This window comes from Capricornis sumatraensis, chromosome 2 (assembly GCF_032405125.1).
Source record: "Capricornis sumatraensis isolate serow.1 chromosome 2, serow.2, whole genome shotgun sequence".
Lineage (NCBI taxonomy): Eukaryota > Metazoa > Chordata > Mammalia > Artiodactyla > Bovidae > Capricornis > Capricornis sumatraensis.
Window position 1 is genome coordinate 51,027,630 of NC_091070.1, and position 19,180 is coordinate 51,046,809.

Below are 19,180 nucleotides of genomic sequence, written 5' to 3' on the forward strand. Positions count from 1 at the left end.
AACTTTTATCGCCTTTTCTCTCTTCACTCAATTGCCCTTGAGCTAAGTCAGGTGTCCAACTCATCCTGGTTAGACAGAATAATTGGCTACCCTACCTCAAACCAATCCGGAGTGGAATATACCTGTGACTTTGGAACCACCTTAGGGAAGTAAGCCCCATTACCCCCAGAGGATTCCAGTACAAATGGAAGATTTTCTGAATGGCATACTCTTTCATAATCAGATTTCTTGAAAGAAAAAAAAATCTGATTCAAGCCAGAGTTCCAAGGAAGTACAGGCTAAGAAGAAAGTTTGGAAGGGGGAAAAAAAACACTTTTCAGCAAGAAAACACAGCCTCTATTTACTTTCTTTCCGGGAATCCACAAAAGGAGAAGCTATAATCTGAGACTACAGGATAGCCAGAAAAATCAGGCAGAGCAGACAAAGAAAACAGAATACATTAGACTTGTGAAAATGGTTTTCCTTCCATCTCTCATTTCATCATCTTACATGACAGCAAAATGGTGAAGAGTAGAAAGCAAAAACAAAGACTCAAAAAGAACAGGTGAAACAGGAATGCAAAAGAGGATGGGAACAGCACAACCTCTAAAAGGTAATAACTTGCCTCAGCAGCTCTAGATCTCAAAGCTTTTTTGAAGACCTGCTATAGAGTTGGCCAAAAAGTTTGTTCAGATTTTTCCATATGATGTAACATAAAACCTCTAACAACATTTTTGGCCTACCCAATAAAAATAAATTCATTTAAGGCAAACTTATGAATGTCTGCTGAGTTCAAAATAATATTCTACAGGGAAATATAGTCAATATCCTGTGATAAACCATAATGGAAAAAAATATGAAAAAAATATATGTATAACTGAGTCACTTTGCTGTACAGCAGTAATTAACACAACACTGTAATTTAACTACACTTCAATAAAAAATAAAATTTTAAAAAGTAAATTAAAAAATAAAAAAACAATACTCTAATGACCTGAAAAGTTACCCCAGCCATTTCAAGTACCTCATAGGAGCAATTTATGTGTGGGGTCCTTTGGGTTCAATATTACAGTGCAGTAATGACTATGCCAAAGCCTTTGACTGTGTGGATCACAATAAACTGTGGAAAATTCTTCAAGAGATAGGAATACCAGACCACCTGACCTGCCTCTTGAGAAACCTATATGCAGGTCAGGAACCAACAGTTAGAACTAGACGTGGAACAACAGACTGGTTCCAAATAGGAAAAGGAGTACATCAAGGCTGTATATTGTCACCCTGCTTATTTAACTTATATGCAGAGTACATCATGAGAAATGCTGGACTGGAAGAAGCACAAGCTGGAATCAAGATTGCCGGGAGAAATATCAATCACCTCAGATACGCAGATGACACCGCCCTTATGGCAGAAAGTGAAGAGGAACTAAAAAGCCTCTTGATGAAAGTGAAAGAGGAGAGTGAAAAAGTTGGCTTAAAGCTCAACATTCAGAAAACTAAGATCATGGCATCTGGTCCCATCACTTCATGGGAAATAGATGGGCAAACAGTGGAAACAGTGTCAGACTTTATTTTGGGGGGCTCCAAAATCACTACAGACGGTGACTGCAGCCATGAAATTAAAAGACGCTTACTCCTTGGAAGGAAAGTTATGACCAACCTAGATAGTATATTCAAAAGCAGAGATATTACTTTGCCAACAAAGGTCCATCTAGTCAAGGCTATGGTTTTTCCAATGGTCATGTATGGATGTGAGAGTTGGACTGTGAAGAAGGCTGAGCACTGAAGAATTGATGCTTTTGAATTGTGGTGTTGGAGAAGACTCTTGAGAGTCCCTTGGACTGCAAGGAGATCCAACCATTCCATCCTAAAGGAGATCAGTCCTGGGTGTTCATTGGAAGGACTGATACTAAAGCTGAAACTCCAACACTTTGGCCACCTCATGCAAAGAGTTGACTCACTGGAAATGACTCTGCTGCTGGGAGGGATTGGGGGCAGGAGGAGAAGGGGACGACAGAGGATGAGATGGCTGGATGGCATCACCGACTCGATGGACATGACTTTGAGTGAACTCCGGGAGTTGCTGATGGACAGGGAGGCCTGGCGTGCTGTGATTCATAGGGTCGCAAAGAGTAGGACACGACTGAGCGACTGAACTGAACTGAATGCTGGGGTGTCACATTAGCTGGGGGAGGCCACAAAGATTAGTAATTGTACTGTGCTATATAACTACTATATCAGTAACTAAACTGAAAAATTCAGGCATAGAAATATTTTTAAGATATTAAGTAAATAGGAACATGGGATATTTAAGTCATTGCAAAATTCAAGATGGCAGGCATGAGAGGAGCACTGCTCATACCTTGGGCAGAAGGAGAAGCCTTGGGCAGAATCTGCTTATCATCAAAGGTCAGCCACAGCAGCTGAATCTGGAAGGGCACAGCAGTGAAAACATTCTCATTCAGGTTTTTCCATCCTTCTGTTGTCCTAGAAATTCTGAAGTCAATGTTGCCCATGTACAGATCACAGGTCTGACCACAACATCCACGGGCAGAGCTGTGGCTACGTTCATCTCATAGGTTTGTTCCATCCTAAGCAGAGGATATGGCCCAGAGGACGTTCAGGGTAATCATGAAGTCAAGGTCTTCCAGAGAACCCCTCCTACTAGCCCCAGGTCTGCGAATATTTTCAGTATGTTAACCAAGTGAAATCTCGCACGCGCACAGACACACACACACACATACAATGCAGAGATACACAGTTAGCCATTTAAATAATGAATGTGAAGAAATTTCACAAACAATTCTGTGGTGGGGGAGGGGCACATTCATCCTTGCGGATCCCATCTTATGCACATATGTCCCCAACACCAGCCAATATACACGTGCTCGACAAACATGGAAGGGAGCAGAAGCACCCAGCCCAGGCATCACGACAGAAGACAGACCCTGACTCCTATCAGGGGTTTTTACTGTAGAATCGTAGCTTCTGCCCTAAGCCAGCTCAGTTGCCTGCAGTCATCCACCTAACGACGTCCTTCCCCCCACCAAAACAAAAAGAAATAATTAACTCTTATATGAAATTTTAGGAACACTTGAACCTGGGAGCTGACTTAGGAACAGAGAAATCACTTGCTGTAAGACAGATAATATTGGAACTGTGGTGGCTGCACCCAGCCTCTCCTTCTGACTAATTCTGGAGCTGTTTTGCTGCTCTGGGAACCCAGTGTCCCAGGGAAACAGCCCCAAGCCTCTCCAGCCCCTCAGTTTGCTCTCCAGGTCACAGGGGCTGACTCCCTCAGAAGGCTTTGACTGTCTGCCTTTGTTAACACTCTCCCTCTCAAAACCACAACCTCACCCCCAGCTTATCACCGGTGTGGCTTTATCTATTCTAAAGACACGAGAAAATAACGATTTCAGAAGACATGCCTGAAGAAGGTTAAGTTCCTCTCCAATATAATGAGGACAAATTTCCTCACACATAATGAAATTACCAAACTTCCTAACCATTTACTCATGAGTTGTGAGGCTGAAATGAGTTCATACAAATAAGACTGCTGGAAAAGTGCCTGGCACAGAGAAGGCACTCAGTAAATATTAGCTTTAAAAAGTGCTATCAATTTGGATGCATATGCCTATATAAAGAGATATAAATCAGATACTCCTTGGAAGAAAAGTTATGACCAACCTAGACAGCATATTCAAAAGCAGAAACATTACTTTGCCGACTAAAGTCCATCTAGTCAAGGCTATGATTTTTCCTGTGGTCATGTATGGATGTGAGAGTTGGACTGTGAAGAAGGCTGAGCGCCAGAGAATTGATGCTTTTGAACTGTGGTGTTGGAGAAGACTCTTGAGAGTCCCTTGGACTGCAAGGAGATCCAACCAGTCCATTCTGAAGGAGAGCAGCCCTGGGATTTCTTTGGAAGGAATGATGCTAAAGCTGAAACTCCAGTACTTTGGCCACCTCATGAGAAGAGTTGACTCATTGGAAAAGACTCTGATGCTGGGAGGGATTGGGGGCAGGAGGAGAAGGGGACAACAGAGGATGAGATGGCTGGATGGCATCACTGACTTGATGGACGTGAGTCTGAGTGAACTCCGGGAGTTGGTGATGGACAGGGAGGCCTGGCGTGCTGCGACTCATGGGGTCACAAAGAGTCGGACACGACTGAGCGACTGAACTGAACTGAAGAAGCCAATGATTCTACTTTGGGGAATCGTGGTTTTTTTATTCCTTTTAAAGATTTATTTGGCTTCTCCGGGTTTTAGTTGCAGCATGCTGGATCTTTAGTTGTAGCACGTGGGATCTTCAGCTGCAGCATACAAACTCTTAATTGCAACATGCGGGATCTAGGTCCCCGACCAGGGATTGAATCTGAGCCTCCAGCATGGGGAGTGCAGAATCTTAGCATTGGGAGTACAGGGAAGTCCCTCCATTGGGGAATCTTTACTAAAACAATACTCATAGATTCAGACAAAGATTTATGTATAAAGATAGTCATCAGAACATTGTTAGTAACAGGAACAAAAAAAAGGAAACTGGAAAAAAAAAGTTAACTGGAAACAACCTAAATGTCCCACAATAATGAAACAAACAATGCTACTTTCCAAGCATATTTCTAAAGAATGTTTAATGCTGTAAGAAAATAATCATGATGGGTAAAAACGGATATATAACCATTCACGTGACTTCCCTGGTAGTCCACTGGTTAAGGGTCCACCTGCCAATGCAAGGGACATGGGTTCAATCCCTGGTAGGGGAAGATCCCACATGCCGCAGGGCAACTAAGCCTGTGTGCCATGACAACTGAACCCCCCACACACAGGGCCCAATAGCCACAGCTACTGAAGTCTTCTTGTCCTAGAGCCCACGCTCTGCAACAAAAGAGGCTGCTGCAATGAGAAGCTCACATACCACAATGAAGACCCAGTGCAAGCAAAAAATTAATTAACTAACTTTAAAAAACCTTTCACATCATATGATCTCAGCTATAGACACTCCAAATAAACATCTATGGAACAAATACCTCTATAAGAAAAGGTTGAAAGGAAATATAATACTCCAAATATGACTTGTGTGTTTTTCTGAGTAAGGAGATTATTCATTTCAGCATTTTTCAGATTGTTTATCTACAATGAATATGTATTAATTCCACACACACAAAAAAAAAAAAACAGTTAAGAGTCTATTACAATATCACAACTAATACAAAAACTACTGTGAGGATTGTCAGGAAGCAACCCTGACAAAATAATCCTGAGACTGTGTCCTTTGAATTTGGTGACCCTAATGGATCACCAAGGGGACAGAGGAGGTATTCCAGGGCAGCTCTTAAACTTTCTAGTTTGAGCAGAAGCATGGACAACTGATGGTGTCATGAACCACAAAATGTAGAAAGGAAGGAAGAAGAATGAGTTGGAAGGAAAGAAAATAAATCCAGTTTGGCCTCACTCAGTCTGTAGTGTCAAAAGGTCTTCAGGCAAAGAAGCCCAGTCAAGAGCTGATTGTGTTCCGGGTCAAGGGCTAGGAGAGAGATTTTGGGTATATACTTCTGAGTTTGATTCATAGTAGTGCATCCTTTCTTAGCTATTTGTAAGGCCTCATCAGACAACCATTTTGCCTTTTTGCATTTCTTTCTCTGAGAAAAAAAGAGAAAACTAAAGACAAAGGAGAAAAGGAAAGATATACCCATTTGAATGCAGAGTTCTCAAGAATGGTAAGGAGAGATAAGAAAGCCTTCCTCAGTGATCAATGCAAAGTAATAGAGGAAAACAATAGAATGGGAAAGACTAGAGATCTCAAGAAAATCAGAGATACCAAGGGAACATTTCATGCAAAGATGAGCACGATAAAGGACAGAAACGGTATGGACCTAGAAGAAGCAGAAGATATTAAGAAGAAGTGGCAAGAATACACAGAAGAACTATACAAAAAAGATCTTCATGACCCAGATAACCACGATGGTGTGATCACTCACCTACAGCCAGACATCCTGGAATGCAAAGTCAAGTGGGTCTTAGGAAGCATCACTATGAACAAAGCTAGTGGAGGTGACAGAATTCCAGTTGAGCTATTTCAAATCCTAAAAGATGATGCTGTGAAAGTGCTGCACTCAATATGCCAGCAAATTTGGAAAACTCAGCGTAGCCAAAGGACTGGAAAAGGTAAGTTTTCACTCCAATCCCAAAGAAAGGCAATGCCAAAGAATGCTCAAACTACCGCACAATTGCACTCATCTCACACACTAGCAAAGTAATGCTCAAAATTCTCCAAGCCAGGCTTCAGCAATACATGAACCATGAACTTCCAGACGTTCAAGCTGGATTTAGAAAAGCCAGAGGAACCAGAGATCAAATTGCCAACATCTGCTGAATCATCGAAAAAGCAAGAGAGTTCCAGAAAAACATCTTACTTTTGCTTTATTGACTATGCCAAAGCCTTTGACTGTGTGCATCACAATAAACTGTGGAAAATTCTGAAAGAGACAGGAATACTGGACTACCTAACCTGACTCCTGAGAAATATGTATGCAGGTCAAGAAGCAACAGTTAGAACTGGACATGGAACAACAGACTAGTTCCAAATTGGAAAAGGAGTACGTCAAGGCTGTATATTGTCACCCTGCTTATTTCAGTTATAAGCAGAGTACATCATGTGAAATGCTGGGCTGGAGGAAGCACAAGCTGGAATCAAGATTGCCAGGAGAAATATCAATAACCTCAGATACGCAGATGACACCACCCTTATGGCAGAAAGCAAATAAGAATTAAAGATCCTCTTGATGAAAGTGAAAGAGGAGAGTGAAAATGTTGGCTTAAAACTCAACATTCAGAATACTAAGATCATGGCATCTGGTCCCATCACTTCATGGGAAATAGATGGGGAAACAATGGAAACAGTGTCAGACTTTATTTTTTGGGGCTCCAAAATCACTGCAGATGGTGACTGCAGCCATGAAATTAAAAGACGCCTACTCCTTGGAAGGAAAGTTATGACCAACCTAGATAGCATATTAAAAAGCAGAGACATTACTTTGCCAACAAAGGTCTGTCTAGTCAAGGCTATGGTTTTTCCAATGGTCATGTATGGATGTGAAAGTTGAACTGTGAAGAAGACTGAGCACCGAAGAATTGATGCTTTTGAACTGTGGTGTTGGAGAAAACTCTGGAGAGTCCCTTGGACTGCAAGGAGATCCAACCAGTCCATTCTAAAGGAGATCAGTCCTGGGTGTTCTTTGGAAAGACTGATGCTAAAGCTGAAACTCCAATACTTTGGCCACCTCATGTGAAGAGTTGACTCATTGGAAAAGACTCTGATGCTGGGAGGGATTGGGGGCAGGAGGAGGAGGGGACGACAGAGGATGAGATGGCTGGATGGCATCACCCACTCAATAGACATGAGTTTGAGTGAACTCCAGGAGTTGGTGATGGACAGGGAGGCCTGGCGTGCTATGATTCACGGAGTCGCAAAGAGTCAGACATGACTGAGTGACTGAACTGAACTGAACTGAATAAGTGTTTGTTGAGAAACTAAATGAATTAATTAACATATATACAACTTCCTCACTCACACACATGCTAAAAGTGAGCCAAGCCCAAGGAAGAAAAGGGAAAGCCCAGCCCAGTCCAGGTGTTTATGAGCCTCTCCATCTAACAATTGCTTTTCCCTGGGACTCTCCTGAATAGCTTCAAAGTCCCAGGCACTGAGGCCAGAGCTGATTCTCCCAGCTAAATCCAGAGTAAATACACATAAGACAGAATTGGTCCTATGAGGGCAATTGGGATACTTTTTCATAGAAAGAATTTCATGGATCAAAAGTACAAGATGCTGGAGGCTCTGAGCCACATTTATTTTAGCAACACACCCTTACATGGGTAATAATTATGTGCCAGACATTATTCTAAGGTCTTTACAAATATCACCTTTTTTATTCCTTGCAATGACTTCACAAGATGGGTATTATATCTATCCCTATTTTATTTTATATAGTCTTTTAGCATTCAAGTCACCTATCCTGAAATGAAGGAAGATAAAGCTATTCAATCACTGGATAAAAGAAAATTATTTACCTTGAGTCCCAATGCATAAATGGCTGACAAATCGAATGATAGCCTTTGATCTGAGACCTAGACCCCACAGAATATCACATCACACGGTAAGCAGTTATTGAGCACCTCAGGTTTGTCCTCCGTGAGTTCACAGCCTGGTGGAGAAAACAGCATGCATAGAAACAATTGACCTTAGGATCAGCGGACCAGCAAGGTGCTGGCAGCAGAGGTGGTAATTGCCTCTGGCTAGAGGAGAAGGCTTCCTGGAGGGGGTGACGTTTGAGCACCACTGTAACAGATGGACCAGAGTTCACAGAGGAACAGCAGAGAGGGAAGTGAGAGTGCAAAGGTGCAGGGAAGGGAAATGGCAAGGGGGGAACTGCAGGCAGCCTGGGACAGCAGGAGAGCGTAAAGAGGGGAGAATTTGAGGGATCAGGGTTGGCATTCAGGGGATGGCCTTGGCTGCAAGAATCTTAAAGTCACTGACGGGTATAATAGTCACTTCTCTTCTAGAAAGAGTCTTTGAGCAGCAGTGTAAGGGAGGGAGGTGAGAGTAACCAGAGAGAGACCATTTAGGAAGCTGTGGCAATAAACCAAGCAAGAAACAGTGTGCACCTGAGCTAAGGCACTGGCTTCTAGGGATATTTGGGAACCTGAAGCTTTGGACTGATTAAATAGCTGCTAAAATAGTGTAAGATGACACCCTGGCTTCTGACGTGGATGCCAGGGGAGTAGTGCATGCAAAGAGATGCGAGCATCATCTGGGATTACACTTGCATGAATGAGGACAAGCTCAGACAGTCTGTGAACTTGGGAAAGCCTCTCTCGGTGCCAGAAATTTTCTTCATTATCTCAGAGAAGTTACTCAGATTCTCCCTCACTTCTCCTTTTAATAAAATATGATGCATTTCATTCTGTCATCATTGTGAAAAATCATTGCCCTTTGCTGGGAATTAATAACCTGTCAAATTAATAACCTTTGGGTAGGAAAATTGGCTTCATTAATACCTCTCCTTGCTCTTTGTGTTTCATCATCTTTCTGTCCTACTGTCCCCGGAAACCAAAAGCCCAAGACTTATTGTTTGAGAAGCCTGAATGACTTTGTGCTCGGAAGGAATGATCAGGGTTCTCAGTAACTGGGCTGAACTGAGTTCACTGACCAAAACTGTTGGTATGGCCTTGTGTTCACCCCTCAGCCACAGGGGAGGCCCCCTCGGCTGGTAGGGGCTGTGGGAGCATCCTCCCGGGCTCTTGGTCTGATTCCTAATCTTGGCAGAAGAGATGTCACTCTTCCTGGGGTGCCACGCCTTGGGACCACGGCCCCTCCCTCAGGCTCCACTCCGCTCCTGATCACAGGGTTGTGTCTCTGACCAACACCATGGTCTTGACAGATGTTGGGAGACTGCTCACCCTCCACAAAGTGGCTCAGAGTCAGGGTGAGGCTCCCCAAAAAGAGAAGCTAGAAGGCCTTTCAGGAAAACAACAGAAGGTATAATCTTAAAAACAGTCTTTTTCTCCCTACCTCACCCTCCCACAATCTTTGAAAGATTCCAACTGGATATTCATTTATCTTTTTCTACTGAAAAAATCTTCAGCAGCATCTTATCATCTAGAGCATAAAGCCTCAGTGTCCCAAGGGCCCATAAACTCTGGCTGCCCATTCTTCTGCCTCCTTATACCCACAAGGTCTCCTGGCTCTGAGCCCTTCCTCAGCTGTTCCCTCTCAGAAAGCTCCTTTCACCCACCCATACAGACACACAAGCCCTCATTCAACTCTCCAGGCCAGCATCAGCATCACTCCCCCTGAAAAGCCCCCCTGAAAGCCGCTCCCCCTCAGCACAATTCATCACTCCCTTTGTAGTCCTCCCCACTCCCATCCTATCTGGTCCATACAAGACTATATGTGAGGACAGGTTGAGCCACATGAGAGCATGCATCGTGCCATCTAACTAAGATGCTCTCTGTGCTATCTCCCTGGCATAGGGATGTGGGGAATTGGAGTCAGAGATACTGGGTCCAAAATCCTGCCACTTATTGGCATCGTGACTTGGGGTGAAACAGTTATCCTCTCTGAACTCAGTCCCAGTTGCTTCTCCCATCTTCCCACTGACATAGAGCTAGTCTGGAGTCTGACTGGCTGATCTCATGGTCACTGGGATGGCAAGATGGAGGATTTGGACCTCTCCATCTCTGTGTGGGGTCCTCCTAGGTCACCGTCCATCATCTCCCAGGAAAGGAATGGCCACTGTGCTAGAAATAAAATGCTCCTTGGGTTCCCCAAAGCCACAGCCCGTGCCTACCTCCAGCACCTTGCAGTAACCTTATTGCCTAGTGCTCTTAGAAACTTTAGGGTTGTCCCAGAACTGGCAAAGGTGGAACAGATGCCAGGTGAAGCATTGTCCCCAATTTTATCTTCCAGAGTCATTTGGAAGGAGATCTCGAGCTGCTGAAACAAACAAAGTATCACAGGAGACAAGAACCAGATTTCTGCTCTTTAGAGGAGAAACCGATAAGGGCTGTCAGATTCGGCTCAATCACTCAGACACGTTACAGCAGTGTGGCTTCAACTCCTCGCTGCCGCTGGTGATGATAGTCCACGGGTGGTTGGTAGGAAATGCTGACATGCTTTTCTCTCTCTGCTTTTACTTTTTTTTTCCCCTCCCTAGTGTGTTCAATTTTAATAAAGAGATAGGGAGCTGGTGATAACAACTCCATGCATAATATTTGTAAAGTACATTCTAATTTTCCAAGTGCTTCCCCACACATTATCTCATTGATTATCTCAATTTCATGAGTAAGCAGGGCAGGGGAAGTATAATTATCTCCACATTTCATATAATAAAATGTGGCTCAAAGAGGTCACACAGCACATAAGCACCCATAAGAGACTGCAGTTCATGAAGGTGAATCTGCATGTTTCCCAAGAGCTGATAGGAAGCCAGAAGACACAGTCTCCCAATGAGATGTTCTGTCTGTAAGGGTTAAGTTCAGCTGCAGATAACAGAATCCCAAATTAGCAGTAGTTCAGATACAACTGAAGTTTGTTTGTTTGTTTGTTTTTCCATTTCATACAACAGTCCCGTTGTATGTCATCCAAAACTAGTAAAGAGCTTTAGTCAATGAAGTCCTCAAGTGCCCAGCTCATTCCCTGCTCACTATAGTGCCATCCTTAGAGTATGGTCCTCATCCTCATAATCCAAGATAGCAGCTAGAGCACTAGCTATCACATCTGCATCCCAGGTAGCACGAGGTAGTAAAAGATATACACACACAAAAAAGTCAAAAAGTAGGATTGTTTAAAAACAGCTATGTTGAGGTATTATTTGAAACCATACAATTTATCCACTGGCTTTTGGTATACAAGTGTGTTTTTTTAGGTTAGCTTCCCAGAAGCATCTTTGAAATGCTTCCAATTACATCCATTGGCCATACCTAGATGGAAAGGTGGCTGAGATATGTATCCTCTTAGAGAAAGTGTAGCTTTTCAGTGATGCTAAAATTCTATTACTGTGGAAGAAGCGGGAAAAGAATATTGTGGGCAATGATTGAAGTCAAACAAATGTTTCCGAGAAGAAATTCTGCCTAACTGGTTTCTAGGCCACCCACAATTTGAAGCTTGGTTCACACTGTGAAACCTGCAGAGATTTCATGACTTGAAAACCTTTCCCTACCATCTCTTTGAAAACTACTCTTGAGACCCCCAGCCATCCTAGCTTAGAGAGAAAAATGAGCCCATCTGCCCACCACCAGTCTTTCAACATATATTCACTCATACCCTCCACACGAACAAAACAGACCCCACACCTGGCCTCATGGGGTAGTGCAAAGCACATGATTCCATGTGGGTATAGCCACAAGGTGGGGTGTCTGCTATTGCCATCCCAGAAAAGCACAGGGGCTCTTGTAGGCTGCCAGCACCTTCCTCCTGGAAAATCCCATGGACAGAGGAGCCTGGTAGGCTGCAGTCCATGGGCTCGCTAGGAGTCGGACACGACTGAGTGACTTCACTTTCACTTTTCACTTTCATGCATTGGAGAAGGAAATGGCAACCCACTCCACTGTTCTTGCCTAGAGAATCCCAGGGACAGGGGAGCCTGGTGGGCTGCCGTCTATGGGGTCGCACAGAGTCGGACACAACTGAAGCAACTTAGCAGCAGCAGCATCCTAGGGCTTCCTAGGTGGCGCTAGTGGTAAAGAACCCACCTGCCAATGCAGGAGACATAAGAAACGTGGGTTCAATTCCTGGGTCGTGAAGATCCCCTGGAGGAGGGCATGGCAACCCACTCCAGTATTCTTGCCTGGAGAATCCCATGGACAGAGGAGCCTGGTGGGCTACAGTCCATTGGGTCACAGAGAGTCTGACATGACTGAAGTGATTTAGCACACAAGCACACATCCTAGGGAAAAAGGGCAGGGATTCCACCACAGCACAGGGATGGCAGTGAGGGTGGTAAAGGCTTGCCTGCCCCTAGAAAAGAGACCTAATACAGATGCCCTGTAGGAACTCGGCCCTTTACATTAGTTGTCAGCTCACTTAACCCTCACAGCTCCCTACATGACCACTTGAGTTAGTCTCATCGCTTAGATGAGGAAACTGCAGCCCAGAGGGGTCAAGCAGCAACCATGGGCACACAGCCCTCAGTGGACAGAAATCCAGAACCAGAACCCTCATGCTCCAAAGCCCACAAACCTTTGTCATGGATGGACTCGACAGGGGCCCCATCACACTGCAACCTGCTCACAGCAACCTCTCTCCAGCTGAGCCAGGAGCTCCATCCCTATTCCCTTAAGGAAAGCATGGAATTGGAGCCAGAGGGTAGCACCCTGAGATGAAACCCATCTTAAAGGGAACTAAAGATCAGACGTGGAGGGAATTCACTGACAGTCCAGTGGTTAGGACTCGGCGCTTTCACTGTGATGGCCCAGGTTCAATCCCTGGTCAGGGAACTAAGATCTCCCAAGCCATGTGGCCCAGCCAAACAAAAAAGATCAGGCATGGAAAGCTTTCCCATGGGAACAGAGTAGATGAGGGGGGATTGGAAGGCGAGCCATTGTAAGGGAAGAACATGCCATCTTTCCTGTCGTAAGGGACCTTCCCTTACAAGAGAAGAAAAGAAAAGAAACTGGGAAGGAGGGAAAACAGGCAGAGCAAAGCTTTGGACAGAACAGAGCTGTGGACTCGATGCCTGACTTGAGGTGGGAACTTGAGTTGAGAGCCTCAAAGTAAGGCCGGTTGCACACAGCAGAACAGGCATTCCCCCTCTGACCCTGCCCCTACCACCACGCTCCCTACCTCCCCCTCACCTCTGCTTGCAGCTCCTCCCACAGGCCATGTGATTTCTCTCCTTTAGGCCTTAGCACAGGCTGTGCCTTCTGCCAAGTGTGTCCTTTGTCTTATCTTCTGCTGGACAGGATCCATACTGTTGAATATATTAGGTGCTCTAAAAATCTTTGTTAACTGAATTAATGGCTGACTAAATATTTTGTTCACAAACATGAAGACAGCAGGGTCCTCTCACTGTGATCCTTTTACTAGAATGAGTTCTCTGTTTTCAAAATCTTGTGCAAACTGAAGTACATCTACTGTTGCTAATAACAATAATACCAACAACGGCTGTTGTAACTGCCATGCACTGAGTCCTCACTGTGTTCCAGGCACTGTTCTAGGTGCTTTATGTCTATTCATTCATCTCATCTTCACAACAATCCTGGAAGGAGGACACTATTATTACCCCCATTTTCCCAACAAGGAAACGGGGCCACTGACCAGTTATATAACTTGCCCAAGGTCACCCTGCTAGTAACTAGGAGAGTCTAGCTTTGAACCCAAGATGCTACGTCCACATAGAAGGTCCTAGGTGGACATTTATTAAATTAAAGCATCTTACTCATGAGCCAGACCATCAGTACTGCTGTCCAGCTTCACTCCTGTTTTCATATCTTCGATTACACCTGACTCTTCCCCTCTTCCCAGACAGATCACACTGCCCTTTTGAGATTGTGCACCTGTAAACATGATTTCCTCTACCTGGAATCCCTTAGACACCCCCTCTGCCCCCAACCACCTCCATACTTACCTGCCCACCTGATTCTCCCCTGTGAATTCCTATTTATCCTTCAAGACCCAACACAAACATCTTTGCTCTGTGAACCCTCAGGCGTGTCCTGCAAACTGGCTCTCAACCAGGTACATGCACAGAATGATTCTTCAGAATCAATCAGCTTGATCGTTATGATTTCCTACTATGTCCCAGCTCATGGTGCTAGTCCCTCCAGAGCAAGCAGAACACGGTGGGTGGGGACAGAGTAAGTGATTGAGGTGTGACTCAGAGTGGCAGCTGCACAGGCCTCCCAGAGGAGGTAGCATGGGAGCTGACCCTCAAAGGACAGGCCATCTTTCAGACCCCATCTACAAAGACTTACATCGTTTTAAGGCTTGGAAAGTCCTAAAATAGAGAGTGCTAAGACAATGGTTCTTACATGTGTTCCCAAACATGAAACCCACATGTAAGAATTAAAGATTTTAAAATTAAAAAAAAAAAAAAAGAAAAAAAAAATAAGACAATGGTTCTCGTTTGAGGGATGGGACATTTGGAATGTCCAGAGACATTTCTGGTTTTCACAGCTTGAGGTTTGGCGGGGGGGGGGGGCGGGTGATGGGGTGCTGCTGGTATCTTGTGGGTGGAGGCAGAGATGCTGCTCAATGTCCTACCATGCATAGGACAGCCCCCACAACAAAGAAATATCTGGTACCAAATGACAGCGGTGCTGAGAAGCCCCAAGTTAAGCCCTTTCTCTTGGAGAGAAAGACTCAGAATGAACCCAGAGTTGGAGAAGGGAAGAGATGGGCAAGAAAAAAAGAGCAGCTTATCCAGGGTTCCCTCCTCTCTCCCCGGGAGGCTGATGATACTGTGGGCCCACCCTCAGGTGGACGGCATACTGGAAGACTGGGTCTGGGAGATGGTAGCCGCACTGAAGTCTCAGCTGGCCCAGCCAGTGAACGTGGGGCTGGCAGAATGGGTCACCCTGGCTCACAACCACTACACCACTGCCGTCCGCAACACTCGCCTCGTTGGCCAGGAGATCGCAGCTCTTCTCCAGTGGCTGCAGGTGAGACCTGCCCCGACCTCTCTTCTCTCCTCTCCCTTCCCCTCCCTTCCTCCAAGACTGAGTGAATTAGGCTGGTCTCCTACAGCAGCCAAGACAGGACGCCACTTCCGCTAGGCTCACAGGAATAGGAAGGCACAAGAAAGAGACCAGACCCCAGGGCTCTCTCGGATGCCTCCTTGAAGCCCTGTCTTGTAGAATCATCTATTCCTATTACGCTCACCTCCTTGTATGTGCTAGGGTATCTAAACACACCTTGTAAACTATAAAACTCCCATATGCATGGGTGAGATCACTCCTGCAAGGGATTCATGTCCAGGTAAAGGCGTGCAGGGGGCTTCCTTAGTAGCTCAGTGGTAAATAACCCACCTGCAATGTAGGAGACACAGGTTCCATCCCTGGGTCAGAAAGATCCCCTGGAGAAAGAAATGGCAACCCACTCCAGTATTCTTGCCTAGAGAATCCCATGGACAGAGAAGCCTGGCGGGCTACAGTCCATGCGGTCTCAGAGAGTCAGACACAACTGAGCGACACAACAGCAACAACAAAGATGGGCAGACAAGAGGTAGCATCACCAGGCAGGGGCCCAGGCTAGCTGAGCCTGAGCGGAGGCAGGACGGAGTCAGCAAGATGAGAAAACATTTTGGATCCTGAATAGGAATTAAGCATCTCACTTGTGGTACAAAGAACAGAGAGCCAGAGCAGGCTGGACCCACGAAAGTCTTTTATCCAGGCAGCTCTCCCCCTCCTGCAACCATCTCACCACTGTCTTCCAGGAATCTGTTCAATTTTCTCCAAGCCATGTTCATCTAATTGGGTACAGCCTGGGTGCACATGTCTCAGGATTCGCTGGCAGTTACATGAGCAGAAAGCACAAGATTGGAAGAATTACAGGTAACCATGCCTGATAACTAACAACTATAATCTCCACGACTGCACGGGGGCGTAGAGCAGGGACCTGCTTTTCCAACAGGCTCATAATTAACACACCCCTGGCTTCCTTCGAGCTGTATTAGAGTTCACAGGAGGACTTGTAGCACTATTTATTTCAAACATGACCGCTGTCATAGACTGCTGTTCCCCGAGAATTTAGAGCAAATCACCGCCTTTCCTCAAACAAATGCCTCTCACAGTCATGCCAAATAGGACCTAAAAGGTACATTTTCTCTACACTTTTGTAATAGGAAAGAGTTTATTTTCCAACCTATAGTTTTAAAATCCCAATGTGAATTAAAGAATGACAGCTATAATAATATCGTATACTAATGCATATACATGGAATCTAGAAAAGGGGTACTGATGAAGCTATTTGCAGGGCAGGAGGAGAGGCGCAGACATGGAGAATGGACAGACTTGTGGACACAGTGGGGAGAGGAAGGGTGGGAGGAACTGAGAGGTAGCACTGACATGATACACTACCGCGTGTGAAACAGAGAGCTAGCAGGAAGCTGCTGTAGAGCACAGTGAGCTCAGCTGGGCACTCCGTGTTGACCTAGAGGGGTGGGGTGGAGGGTGGGAGGGAGTCTTAAGAGGGAGCGGATACATGTGTACACATAGCCGATTCACTTCATCGTACAACAGAAACCAACACAACATTGTAAAGCAATTATCCTCCAACTAAACATAAATTTAGAAAAAAAAAGGAACGACAGCCTTACATTTCCTGTCACAGCCACGTTTGCACCTCTGTTTCCACTTTAATGAAACACGTGGATCCTACGCTGGGGCCCATCTGGATTGGGGGAGGGATCCCAGCACCAAAAACCCCAAGCTCTATGCCAGCTTGGAAATACCCCGAGATACCTAGGAAGAGCTGATGACGCACAAGAAGGCCTTTCCTAGCAGGCTGCCCAGACACCCACCTCATCCTCCCCACCCATACTCACCCATCCCTGCTGCTGACCCAGAATCACATTCAGAAGAACAGGCCTGATGAGATGACTCCTCAGCCCAGTCTCGGAGGCCCACTGATTCCTACAGGGTGAAACTTCGGAGGCCTAGACAAGGCCCTTCCCAGTGTAGTGTCCCCAAGGCTCTCCAACATCTCCTCACCCTGCTCCCTTCTTGTGGCTCCAGACTTTCACGACACTAGATTTTTCTCCACTCTACTACAAACATGCCATGGCCTCTTGCTCCTTTGGGCCTTTGCAATCACTACTCCCTTTGCCTAGAATACCAAACCTTAGTCTACCTGCCAAATGCCTACTCATCCTTCAAGACCCAGCAGCCTAAAATAATATTTCACAATTTAAAACAGTCTGAACAAACCTTAAGATGAATAGAGTTGCTGTGACCTTTTATTTTATCAAGAACGAACACTTTTGGCAACTGCTATCTACTGTAACCATTCCTTCATAAAAGAAAAGATTTATTTTAGCATTGAGAAAAGATAAGGATGATGGCAGACATTTAAATGAAGCCAGTCTGTCATGATGAGAATTTATTTTCCTTTTTTTTTTCATCTCATTGGTGACTGGGGAGGCCTGATCATGGATCAATACGTGGTGCCCTCCATGATTTAACCCTCAAGAGGCTGGGAGTGAACAGACGTCCCATAAGATCTTATCACAGAAGGGCAGTGAGGCCCTTCACAGACAAACCAGGCCTAGAAGGATAAGTCAGAACTGCAGAGAGGCAGCACTGGGCCCAGGACCCTCTCCACGCTGGCTGGTGTCACAGGCCACATCAGGCGTTATTAGCCAGGCCCACACACATCAGAAGTGACAGGACAGCTGACTACTCTGCTGTCATCTCATAGTCAGCCTGATGAAGAAAGAAATATAAACCACAGCCTTCACGTGTAACTACCGCTGAGGGTTGGAGAGCAGGGACTGTCATGACCCCATGTCAATTCCTTCATCCCCACCGAGGATAGAAGCCAGGCCTGATACAGGTCAACAAAGGGTCCTCCAGAAAAGGTAAAGGAAGAAAGACAGACAAAACTCCTTGAGTGCATAAACACTCGCCAACTATAGTCTGCCAGAGACTGCCACTTGTCTCATGCAAACATATCTGTCACTTAAGGACAGAGCTGTGAGCAATCCTATTTGCTCATGACATTTTCCCCAGAGAACAGTAATGTCCCAAGGCTGTTCTGAACATTCCAATGAAATGACATTAGTGTAGAGAGAAAGCCAGCTTGTTTAGGAAAATTATTGACAACAAGCAGGCAAATAAATTCTTTCTTTGATGGGTAGGTTAGAACTACTTACAATAACACAGTGGTTTTTTGTATGCAAACAGATGCTCTCGAAAGTAGCTTGAAAGGTACTTAAAACTGATTTGCTTAAATAAATCAAGCATTCCCTTATAACCTCATTTCTACCACTGGATATTTCCTGCAAACCTCTTTTCCCCATAGATAATAACCAGCCTGTGTCCGATTTTAAGCACCATGAATTACTTTAATGTTACTGCAAAAAAGTCATGGCAAGATTTTCTAGAGAAAGATTATGCCCTAGGATTTTCCTCTTCCTGCTAGCTCATGAATGTGCAATAACATCAGAAAGCTAAAAAGAGCCTTTCTCCCTGCCTCCTCTTGCTCCAGTTTGATCCTTCCCGTTGCTTTCCTCTTAGGGCTGGATGCTGCAGGCCCTTTGTTTGAAAAAGCCTCCCTCAGTGACCGGCTTTCACCAGATGACGCCAATTTTGTGGACGCCATTCACACCTTTACCTGGGAGCACATGGGCCTGAGTGTGGGCATCAAACAGCCCATAGCACACTATGACTTCTACCCCAATGGGGGTTCCTACCAGCCTGGATGCCACTTCCTAGAGCTCTACAAACATTTCGCCAAGCATGGCTTAAATGGTGAGAAAGAGACATTAGCCTATGATGGCTTACACTCCCCACAGTTGGTGTGGCCTCTGGATCCAGGGGAATCCAATCTGTGAGATTTGGGGAAGAGTTTGGCAAGGATGGGGCTCAAAGTGAATGGTCACCTAGTCCGTGCAGAGAGAGGGCTTGTGTGAGTGGGAAAGGGTGCTGTTTCCCAGGCAAGGCCTTCCTCTTCACAGACAGTGGTTGCTGAAGCTCAGACATGGAGG

General features: G+C 45.3%; 1 protein-coding gene across 1 annotated transcript in view; it reads left to right on the top strand.

Annotated features, from left to right (window-relative positions):
- LIPC (lipase C, hepatic type) overlaps nucleotides 1–19,180 on the top strand; it is a 161,139-nt gene that overhangs the window by 120,579 nt on the left and 21,380 nt on the right. The window contains exons 2-5 of the mRNA XM_068963907.1: nucleotides 10,447–10,634; nucleotides 14,955–15,137; nucleotides 15,911–16,028; nucleotides 18,711–18,944. Of these exons, the coding sequence (XP_068820008.1) occupies nucleotides 10,447–10,634; nucleotides 14,955–15,137; nucleotides 15,911–16,028; nucleotides 18,711–18,944 (723 nt within the window). The remainder of the gene's footprint in view (nucleotides 1–10,446; nucleotides 10,635–14,954; nucleotides 15,138–15,910; nucleotides 16,029–18,710; nucleotides 18,945–19,180) is intronic.